The 12,290-nt window shown below is 38.2% G+C and overlaps 1 protein-coding gene across 5 annotated transcripts in view; it reads right to left on the bottom strand.

Moving 5' to 3' along the window:
• cblb (Cbl proto-oncogene B, E3 ubiquitin protein ligase) overlaps positions 1–12,290 on the bottom strand; it is a 154,887-nt gene that overhangs the window by 40,445 nt on the left and 102,152 nt on the right. For all 5 annotated transcript variants that reach the window (XM_073045278.1, XM_073045277.1, XM_073045276.1 and 2 more), the window contains exons 7-10: positions 11,878–12,009; positions 7,116–7,313; positions 4,178–4,363; positions 635–1,000 (exon numbers count right to left, since the gene is read on the bottom strand). In XM_073045278.1, the coding sequence (XP_072901379.1) occupies positions 635–1,000; positions 4,178–4,363; positions 7,116–7,313; positions 11,878–12,009 (882 nt within the window). The remainder of the gene's footprint in view (positions 1–634; positions 1,001–4,177; positions 4,364–7,115; positions 7,314–11,877; positions 12,010–12,290) is intronic.

Consider the following 12,290-nt stretch of genomic DNA (forward strand, 5'->3'; position numbering starts at 1 on the left):
AATTTGTTCCAACTTAGCACTAGTTACAACTATATTTATAAAAATTACCAAAATGAAAGTTCATTACACTGCTCATAGGAACAGGTATAGACTATTTAATTCTGTGAGCCTGTTAAAATCATTCATTTAAAACACTGTTATTCTGCATCTTGGTTATGTAATTTTAATGGACTTAAATGTCTAATATTGATTAACTTCAATTTTTTTCCTCCCACCGTAACTGCATTAGCTTTCATGTGGAGAGAATTTAATTTTCAAATAAAGAATTGTTTCCTTACATCCATCCTCCTTAGACAAATGTTTCCTTTGTCTTTTTGCTATAGACTCCCTAAAAGAGGGATCAGCTCTCCCTAGCTTCCCTGACAAACCCTTTATGTGACAGCTATACTTGGACAACAATTGTATGCTTCTCCATAGCTGGTGAGCTCAGCATTTAAAAATAATCAAATTTTCACTGGTTTAAATTAAATTCATCACATCCTCTGTTGTAATAATTATCTGTCTATAGTTTGTGCAGCTTATTGCATAGAAGTATGATCGGCATCAATATTACATCCAAGTGTTAGCTTTCCATAAATAAACTAAAAAAAGCAAAGCTATCCCTTGATTTAAAAACAACTATTTTATATCTTACCTTCGTACTATCATATGTTGTATCTTGGCGCCTGCCAGGTTTGCATGGAAAACTTGGATCTGTAAATTGCCAGCTCGATCTGGTATTTAAATTAACAGGTGGTGTGTGGCCAGATTTAGGAGATCGATCACATCCAGACCTGCAGTCTGCTGACGTGGTAGAACTATGTGCATCCCTGGGACATCTTGCTTCATGTATTGTGTGTTGGTCCCTGACAGAAGCGACACCAGAAGGATGTAGTGAGCGTGCACCTCTGCTTTCTGGTGGGATAGGCGGTGGTCTTTCAGGTGGAAGAGGGGGTTCTCTGAGGGGTGGTGGTGGTGCTGGGAGAGGCTTGTCTTGTTTTCGAACCATGCATGGAGAAGACTAATTAAAAAATAAGAACATTATGTAATTATTACTTTACATTAAATAAAAATTCAAAACTAATTCAACAGCAATTGATGACCGAAATATTATTTCTTTTCTAGGGTGACTAGGGGGACAGACAAAATTAATCTTTATGTAAAAGGTACACTTTTCCAGAATAATTTCCATTTATGGATAATTTTGGTCATTCAGAACATTACACATAAAATCTAGCACTCAAAAGAACCACACACAAAATATTGGAGGAATTTAGCAAGCCAGGCCGAACCCTAGTTTTACATCTCTGTTTATCAGTTAGCCAAGAATGGTGAAATTAATTAACACATTGTCAATCATTGTGGATTCTAGAAGGGAAAGCAGGACAGGAGAATGAAGTGTTATCATAAGCAATAAGTAGGTCATTTCACTTGGCCTTCTCCCAAGCATCTTAACTTCAGAGATGAACTCATTATTTCTCTCTATGCCCAAGTATTTCAGATGCTCACCTAAACACCTTTTAAATACTGTTCAATGACACATCTTCAACCACTCTCTCAGCTGAAGGAGGACCCATCACACTCCCTCTAAAATCTCTTCCCCTATACTATAAACCTGAACTCTCTAGTTTTGCCTGTCTCAGATACCAGTTAAAGTTTCCTGCAATCTATCTATCTATCTATAATCTCTCAATTTTATATACCTCATTCCGATCTCTCAATTTTATATACCTTATATTCCTATCACTTCTTATCCTCCTCTGTTCCAGGGAGAAAAGACCTAACTTCAATAGCCTCATCCATAACTGAGCTTCTCCATCTGGACAACATCTTAGTGAATTCCTCTGCACCCTCTTCAGCACCATTATATCCTTTCTAGACTTTGGTGATCAGACTGCACACTGTATTCCCACTGAGGTCTGAGCAAGATTTATTAAGTTTGAGCGTAACCTTCTGTTTCTGATTGCCAAGCCAATTTTGGATGCAGTTTGCCAACTTGGCTTGGATCCCCTGGGCACTGATGTTTCAAATCAGGTTCCACAACGAGACTTCATCAAAGGCTTTACTAAAGTTCAAATAAATCACACCTACTACCCTGCCTTTAACAATATATTTTGTTTGAACAATACATCTTTGAACAATTCAGTCTAATTGGTAAGACAATTCTGCTCTTGACAAATCCTGTCTGTGTCAGAATAGTCTCTGCCTTTCAAAAAGATTATTAATCTTTTCACTCAGCTCTTTTTCAGTATCTTCCCTACTACTGATGTCAGGCTCATAGATTTATAGGGCTTTCCCTTGTTGCCTTTGCCTTTCCTGAAAAAAAAACGAGTATCACTTTGTTGTCCTTTAGTCACCTGATGTACATCCAGTAAATACTGGAACACCTCAGTTAGAAACCCAGCTACTTCTTCCCTCCCATCAAAACCTGTGACAAATCTGACCAGTTCTGGGGATTTATGCTGCTCATTATTGCTCAATTTGTGTTCTGTTTCATGCAAGTGTAAACCAAAGAGTTGAATTCCAGAGACTGGGGGTAACTGCCCTTAACATCAAGATAGTAATTGACTGTGCGTGGCATCAAGAAGCTCCAAAAGAACTGGCATTAATTGGTTATCAAGTTGAGATTGCTCCCAGATATACATCGAAAAAGGAACAGGGTTTGGCAGCTCTAGGTTAACTAACTAAGTTTGAGGAATGTGTTGCAAGAGATCTTCAGGAAAGTACCCTTGGCTGAACCTCCTTTAGCTCTTCTTCAATGACCTGCCTTCCATCCTAAGGGGATGTTTGCCAATAATTGTACTGTGTTCAGTTTCATTCATGACTCCTCAAAAAATTAACATGACCATGCCTATATGCAATAAAATCACAACAACACTGCAACAAGACCTGACAGGCAGCATATAATATTCTTGAAGGTCAAGTGTCAGGCAATAAATATCTTGAACATCTTCTAAAGCACTATCATTTAATGGTAATTCCATTAATATTTTGTTACACTATTTGGCCCACTGAGTCTATGCTGGTTCACAGAGCAATCACACTCCCCCACTAATTTTCCCCATAAGCTGTCCTCCCAATATTCTCATCAATTCTACCATTTTCCTACATGTAAGGGCAGTCTATGACAGCTAATAAACCTGCATCTTTGTGGTGTGGAATGATTTCAAATGACCTGCAGGAATCCTATACAGTCAAGGGAAGAATATGCAAGCACAACAGATAGCACTGTTGTAAGGGCTGAACCCAGGCCACTGGAGGCGTAAGGCAGCAGCTCTACTAACTGTACTATGATGCTGCTCATCTTCAAGGGAAGAGTCACTATTGACTATCAGAAACCTAACTTGAAGAGTCACAGAATTACCATAGCAACAAGTACAAGTCTAAAGCCAATTATCCCAGAGCAGATGACTCAGCCCAACTCCTCAAAGCTTGCCCACCATCCACAAGGAATGTTAGAAGAATGATAAAATACTCTTCATTTGCCCAATTGAAAGCAGTTGCAACGAATTTCTAAAATCTCAACACTGTCTAGAAAATACGGCCTGACTGATTGCCAATCAATCCACCACACACTCTCCACTACCATTTGCAGTTCTTGCTGATGCTACTCGAACAATACTTCCCCAAAACACTGCCTCTCCTGTGGGTATGACAAGGGGAATTAGCTCTGGGAACAGCATCACCGACACCTTCCCCTGCAATTAAAAATATACTACCATTCTTTTGTCACTAGGTCTTTTTGATCAAGTCCACTTCCCTATAAAACAGGGCCAATAACTGTTGACATCGCAGTATTTGGCTGGAAAATTCATATATTTTTTCTTCATCTCTACAAACTCAACCCCCATGCCTCAAAGTTCCTCGCTAACTCAAAATAGGCTAATCAGGAGAAGCCTGATGTATAACTCAATGCATTTATTAAAATAACTTAGCACATTTAATATATATGCAGTAGTTATAGCAGCTTTAACAAATCTTCCTTATAGATCAGAGGGAACAAAGGCAAAATGGCACACATGATTCCTCGTAACTGGGAATGAAGCAATGCTACCAAACATAATACTCAAACTCATTTTCTAACTTTCAAAACTTATTTTAAATTCAAAGATGTCTGGGACAGTAGCACTGAAAACCAAATCAGTCAGCTCTGTATTATACAGCTGATTTCTAAAAATGTTGGGCTTTGATAAATTACCTTTGGTGAACCAGTGGGACTAGCACAAGGTGACCGAACCACTCCTTTCTGAATGAGATCTAACCGAGGTGGCACTGGGGGAAGATTGAGATGTTGAATTTGAAGTGGATCTGGAGCAGCTTTTCGGCGTTGTGCAACAGGCGATGAGTTTGGCGAGGACACAGGAGATACTTGTCTTTCTGTACACTGTGAAGACCAAGTAGAATCAGGAGACAATTAATACTCCATCATTACTCTGGTGCTATCAAATTCCATAGGAATATTTAAAAGAATGTACATCAAAAGAAATTCAGTTACAGAGTTTTTAGAAAAATATCTGCTGTTTTGGGCCAAAACTAGACAACTGCTGGTGAATTCTCTTCATAACTTAGATGTTTTTTGAACAATACCTGAGGTAACATCTATGTGGTGAGTGGAAAACCAAAATAAGAATTATTCATCAGTGTACTTTGAGGTCCTTAGTTATGTTGACAGGTTTTGCCAAGTACAGCAAAACTGTGTAAAGTACCTTGGGTGCAGTCTCACCAAGACCCTCAGATATTTCAAATTATACTCTTACTACAATAAAGATACAGTAGAGAAAATTTTGCAGCTTAGAAAACAAAAGATTATAGAATCAATTTGGTTGGAATACAGCAGACAGCACAGGCAGGAATGGTTTATTGAATTATTCATAGGATTTGTATTGTTAATCAAAGCAAATAATGGGCTTCCATCTTTATATAAACTGGGAATACCGAACTTGCAGTGGCAGTAAGAGTAATAAGTTCATGCACTGTGTCCACGACTTCCTAGATGAGTACATCCAGAAGAAGACTGAAAAGACAAGTTACTGTAGTTTATATCTACTATCATGTGTTGTAAGAAGGAAAATTAATAAACATAAACCAAAGAATCTCTAGAGAAAAATGATAACACTATTATCTAATTTTATTTTATTTATGAGTGATTTAGTGAAGTTAGAAGCTGATGGCATGAACCTATGCAAACTTTGCAGACAAACTGATTTATGAAGCTGCTGTTATAATGAATTATCATTGTAACTAGCATAGTATTGTAAATAATAAGAATATTAGACTGAACAAACAGGAATGATCTATTTCACTTCATAGAAATAACAACAGCTGGGGAAAATATACTTCTTATTCAATACAAAGATTAGAGGGAAATTGAGAATTTTTTCCCCACTCATGGAGTTATGAGGGTTCGGAATGCACTGTCTGAAAAGTGGAAGCAGAACACCTCACCACATTTTTAAAAGCACCTGATAAATAAGCAAAAGACCGTAACCTATATGAACATGGATCAAGAACTGGAAGTGTGATTAATCCAAAATTCAATTTTGTCCTCCATCTGTGCTGTATATTTCTATGATTGCAAGGTAGGTTGGAAAGCTACATACTGTACATTAGAAAATATCACAGCAGTGAAGAAATGGCAAAAAAAAAATTGTCACAATTTACATTCCTTCAATGAATAAAAAAATCCCCAACCACATGACCAAAAAGGAAATGTATGGATAATATGGTACTAAAGGTTCATAATTTTGTTAAAGGCACCAGTAAACTAGAGAACTAAAATGAATTTTATAATTTACCAAACGATGACAAAGAAGTTGATAAAGGCAAAATAAAAGAACAGGTTAAAGGCAAAGGATACCATCACACTTTTGACTCAGAAGCATAGGGCACTACCATCTAGTCTGTGCCCAACTGTTACTCTACCTATTCCTATTGACCCGCACCTGGACCATAGTTCTCCATACTCCTCCGTTCCATGTACATATGTACAAACACTATGAAGCCTCTTACAGTCTATAAAGATTTGTATACTTTTATAGACTGAAGAATGATTTTGGGGATTCAGCAGGAGTGTTTGGGAATCATTTGATTGATTGCAACTTCAATATCTATGCTTGATGTCTTTCAGGAAAGTGCAGCTTGCTCAAATAGTGCACTATCTACCATCTAAACATTTCAGCTTTGCTACAAGCACCTGTGGTTGCAATGCATCCCTTTCAAGGTACAGTAACCTCAGAAACTTTACCAAATAGAATGACAAGGCCACCAAGCCCTTGGGAATTCTTTTATTTGCATGTCACCTTCCAATTTGAATAGTGTGCTGACTTGAAGCCAAATTGAATTTTCTTCTTCATCACTGGATCTAAATCATAGTACTCTTCAATAACAGAGTAGGGATATTTCTGATAGTTAATTTCCTGAAGTCCCTCAAATAAAGAGCAATTCCAAAAGCTGGTTTTATTTTCCCAAAGGTTAAGAAGAATAACAGATGATTTAGTTGAAACAACTAAAACTGTGAGGAATAAAAGGAGCAGATTGTGAGGACTTTCTTTGTCAGGAAATATAAACTAGGTATTGATTTCCAAAATAAAAAAGTGCATAAAAAATTAGATGAAATTTATTCATTCAATAGAATAATCAAAGATTTTTTGGGGGGCATTCTGTTGCAAAAGACCACATTTCTCAGTTTACAGGCATAATCAAGCTGATAATTCCTTTGATATCCACAAAATCTAAGTGATAATGAACATGGTGCAGGACAGTGATGATGAAACTGAGAATCAAGCATAATTTTTCTGAATGACAGTAGAGGCCCTAAAGATTCATATCTGTGGTTCCTACCTTGACTGCTACAAGTCACTTAATTGTGTACTACAGGGCCCATCGGACCATATTTAAGCATATTAAAATAGTCAAAATATCAAATTTGAAGAACATTTTATGTAATTACCACTATTATAAATCAGTTTATGGTGCTTTAAGTGTATAATTAGATATCTGTTTGCTGGAAAACTTTCTTGTCCATGGATCTTTGTTTAATATATAACTACCAGCACATTTTGTCACTTGTCAAATGTGTTAATATACAAACATAACTTATATTAACAAGATTTAATTTTATTGCATTTCAAACCTACCTTTCCAAATGATTCTAGCCTGTTCATAATCAGCGAATCATCACGATCATCATCATCATCCAGGTCCAATATTGGCATATTAAAACTGTCTAGGCAACATTTTGCTCCATCATCTCTTGGATCAAAGGGATCAACAATAATTGGTTCTGTACCTTTGATTTCACAACGGCAAAATGGGCAACCCTGACCATCAGATTCCTATATGGGAAAGAAATCAAGTGTTATGTAAAACTAATGAAAGATTTGTTTGTCTAAAGTTGTAGTAGAGTAAAATGATTTACCTTCCTCTTATTCATGGATTCCCAAAAATATATAGGTAATACAAGGATCAATCTATATTTATCTACATTGAAACACGCTTTCAAAGAAAAATGCATTACAAAAATGTCGAATAATTTGGAATTTCATTTTATTTTACGCAATCATTTAAAAAAAACAATCTACTGAAGACCAAGCATTTTGTATTTAAATTGGAAACTCTCAAAGGCAGTAGATTTTTAAAATCTAATTCAATTATCTGATTAGATTACCTTAAGGAATTATTTTCTTTTCAAATGAAAACATAATCATTTAGAACACCAAACTTCCTGTCTTTCCATACTTTATGTTTCAAATTTTCTATGTCCATAACATCTGGTTTTAAGTCTATTGCTGACTTTCATTTTGACAGCTATATTATTATCTTATTAGATTTTTTAAAAACAGTTGAAATTCACAACTTCGGCAGTCCAACTCCACATTCAAAAACAGGGCCCTTAATATCAAATACTTTGTATTCATTAACGTGTGAAAGGCTTCTCTTTGCTTTATTCTCTGAAGACTCTGAATTACATTCTAACAGTTAAGTGAAAACCAAAAAACTGTAGATGCTAGAAAACTGAAATAAAAATAATGCTGAAAATACTCTCAACAAGTCAGGAGTATCTGCATTATAAGAAACAAAATTAACTTTCAATTTAAAAATCTTTCATCAAAACTGCTAAAGTGAGAAAGCAAGTTGGTTTTAGTTTGCATAAACAGTTGTGTGGGGAGGACAAGGTGAGTCTAATAACACAAGACAAGATTTGACAAGGTGATTATACTGTTTACAGAACTGTCTTAGTGAGGATTGCTAGAGAGAATAGCAAAAAAAAAGCCTGAAAAAACTAAGAATGCATGACTGACGATGCCCTGTTGCAATTACAGATGGATGATCTCCTCACTTGCATGGTTCATCCTTTATTGATGAACCATCACCTCTGTGCCTGGACTCCCTCAACTAAGGAGCTGGGTAGACTGTTCATTCCTTTTATGTGCCGTGTTGTATGACGTGGGCAATCATGGTCTTTTTATGCCCATGATTGTTCTTGGCAAATTTTATACAGAAGTGGTTTTCCATTGCCTTCTTTTAGGCAGTGCCTTACAAGATGGGTTGCCCCAACCATTATCAATACCCTTCAGAAACTGTCTGTCTGGCATCAGTGGTCATATAACCAGGACTTGTGATATGCACCAGCTGCTCATACAGCCATCCATCATCTGCTCCCACGGCTTCACTTGACCTGGATCAGGGGACTAAGCAGGTACTACACCTTGCTCAAGGGTGACCTGCAGGCTAGCAGAGGAAAGGAGGACCTTACACTTCTTTTGGTAGAGACATATCTCCACCTGTTGTGAACTACATATACCTGTCTGGACACGCCCCTCTGCTGACTGCTCCTGTGGCTCCTCCCACAGACCCCTGTATAAAGGCAATTGGAGGCACTGCTCCTCCCTCAGTCTCCAGGATGTTGTGTGGTGGTCTCTTGCTGCTAATCGTGATCTCTTGCAGCTAATAAAAGCCTATCGTTCGCCTCCCGTCTCAGAGAGTTATTGATGGTGCATCACCACCCCACCACCCAAAGTATGGTTAGATCACACTTTGAGTAATGAGTGCAGTTTTTGTCTCCTTATTGGAAAGAGAATGTTCTTATTGGGGGCGGATGCAGCAAAGTTTCACAAAATGGAATGCTGGCATAGCAGGGCTATCTTATAGAAGTTAGATTGATTATACTTATATTTAGTTTAAAAGAATGGGGGGAGGGGTTGTGGTGGTTGGAAATCTCACAAGATTGTGAAATGACTACATAGAATAAGTGCAGGAAGATTGCAGGGGGGGGGGGGGGGGGGGTAGGTGGAATCCAGTTCCAGAAGTCACAACCCATGCAAAATGCTTTTTCTGAAACTTTCACTTACACTGGTTATCACTCGAACAGTCCAGGAAGCCACAAAGAGATTAGAGTGGGAGGCGAAGTGGCATGAAGAATTAAATAGCAGGCAGATGAAAGTTCAACATCACCCCTTTGGACTAAACACAGGCAAAGTGGACTAAACAAAGTGTTCATTCATTGGCTTCTGGTGTTTCCAGAGGGGAGGAAACACATGTTAATCATTGCTTCACACGAAAGAATTGTTAGGTCCCTGGATGACGAAAAGGGATTAAGTTAAAAATAAAAGCAGGTGTTGTTTCTGCTCAGCTGCATGGGAAAGAACCATGAGAAGATGAGAGGTTGGTGGACATGGAAAAGGCATAGCAAGGTGGTACAAAGGGAATGACCCCTCTGTAAAGCTGAAAAGGTAGTGAGGTGAAGATATGCCTTGTGATGAAAAATTAACTGTGGTGGAAAATGTGAAGGTCCATCTGCTGAATGAGAAGGTTGATTAGATGAAAGATGAAGACCAGATGAGATATGTATCAGGTTTCAAGCCATGATTAAAGAGAGGGAAAAGCATCTCAGAATGGAAAATCTCTTCATCAGAGCAGCAACAAAGGAAATACAAAAAGAAAGATTGGAATGGAATCCTCACAGGAAGCAGCCTGGGAAGAAATATACATAACATAGTTGTGGGAGTCAGTGGAAATTGGCAGCAAGAATAATAAATTCACAAGTTCTGTATAAGTGCAGGAAGCAGCATCAATGTAGTTAACCAATGGTCCAGAAAAATAGCTGAAGGGACCAGCGTAAGAATGAATCAAAGACTGCTCCATGTATCCCACAAAACATAGCATACTGTAGGCCCACACTAGTTTTCAAAGCTGTTGTTTTAATCCAAAGAAAGTGAACTTGTTATTATTCAATATGAGAATGAGGTCTTCAGTCATTTGCTTAGCAACGATGGAGAAGAGCCAGTTGAGCCTCTGTTGGCTGAAAAAGAAAGGATCACCCCACTGTGTTACATAGAGTGTAAAGGGCTGTAGGTCTAGAATAAAGATGAACCTGTAGAAATCAGGAAAATGAAAAATATTATAGTGGCAGATGGCATCAAATGTGAATGCAAGTGGGAAAGGCCTGGATCTGGAGAGCAAGGATGGCGTGAAGGTGGGAAGAAACAAGTTTGGTGGTGTAAGAACAGTCGAAACAACCTGACAGCCCAGGTTGTGGATCAACAGGTGTGGACAAAAGAGGGCTTTTTTGGGGTTAGATGACTACAAGGATGGTGGCTGCGAAGGAAAGATCTCCAGAGAAAATAAGATCACTGACACTCTATGAGACAATTACCTGATGCTCATCCTCCAGAAGAATATATGAAGAGGTAACTGAGAGCTAAGGTTTGACCTCTGTTATTTCACAAAGCCACAGCAGCACACCCTTGTTGATAACAATGAACAACACAGAGTGCGAGTGGATTCACCGCATACTCCTGATTTCACACTTCCTTTGCTCTATTTGAAATCTCACACATTTTCTCTGCAACTTAAAACTAATTTGTTTTGCAGTTTTCCAGTTTTGATGAAAGATCTTGGATCAGAAACATGAATTTGGTTCCTTTTTGGACAGATGTTGCCTGATTAGCTGAATACTTCCAACGTTTTATATTAGGCATCATGCATTACATTGTTTTGGTGCTTAGATAGATAGATAGATAGATAGATACTTTATTCATCCCCATGGGGAAATTCAACTTTTTTTCCAATGTCCCATACACTTGTAGCAAAACTAATAACATACAATACTTAACTCAGTAAAAAAACATGATATGCATCTAAATCGCTATCTCAAAAAGCATTAATAATAGCTTTTAAAAAGTTCTTAAGTCCTGGCGGTTGAATTGTAAAGCCTAATGGCATTGGGGAGTATTGACCTCTTCATCCTGTCTGCGGAGCATTGCATCGATAGTAACCTGTCGCTGAAACTGCTTCTCTGTCTCTGGATGGTGCTATGTAGAGGATGTTCAGAGTTATCCATAATTGACCGTAGCCTACTCAGCGCCCTTCGCTCAGCTACCGATGTTAAACTCTCCAGTACTTTGCCCACGACAGAGCCCGCCTTCCTTACCAGCTTATTAAGACGTGAGGCGTCCCTCTTCTTAATGCTTCCTCCCCAACACGCCACCACAAAGAAGAGGGCGCTCTCCACAACTGACCTATAGAACATCTTCAGCATCTCACTACAGACATTGAATGACGCCAACCTTCTAAGGAAGTACAGTCGACTCTGTGCCTTCCTGCACAAGGCATCTGTGTTGGCAGTCCAGTCTAGCTTCTCGTCTAACTGTACTCCCAGATACTTGTAGGTCTTAACCTGCTCCACACATTCTCCATTAATGATCACTGGCTCCATATGAGGCCTAGATCTCCTAAAGTCCACCACCATCTCCTTGGTCTTGGTGATATTGAGACGCAGGTAGTTTGAGTTGCACCATATCACAAAGTCCTGTATCAGTTTCCTATACTCCTCCTCCTGTACCTTAATGTACCTTTGTGGACTCCACAGTCAGAGGAATTCTTTCTTTGTCCACATACCTGCCAGGCCGTCAGACAAGAAGTGCACATCAAGTGACCACATGGTTCAATCTTCACATCCTTATCGTTCTCAGCACAGATTTTACACAACTGAAATGTAGAACCCATCTCACAGTAGAGCTCATATTGTTCCTAATGGGAAAGAATTTTAAAATGTTTACAAAATTAGTGAAAGTCATAGAATACTATTGGTAATTGTCTGCTGTGGCAAGCTATCCATTTTACCACCCTCCACATTGAACTTGTTTCCAAATGTTTCTGATGTAATTCTTATGTCTTTCATATTTAATGAAGTTGCCTATGTTATTGATAAATTTTGCAAAGAGGCCTTCAATTAAACACAAGGCTCACTGTATGTGCAAATACTGGTTTGAGATGTTTGGCTAGTTTGTAAAAACTCAAAAACTTTGGCA

Source organism: Hemitrygon akajei, chromosome 5 (genome assembly GCF_048418815.1).
Source record: "Hemitrygon akajei chromosome 5, sHemAka1.3, whole genome shotgun sequence".
Classification (NCBI taxonomy): Eukaryota; Metazoa; Chordata; class Chondrichthyes; order Myliobatiformes; family Dasyatidae; genus Hemitrygon; species Hemitrygon akajei.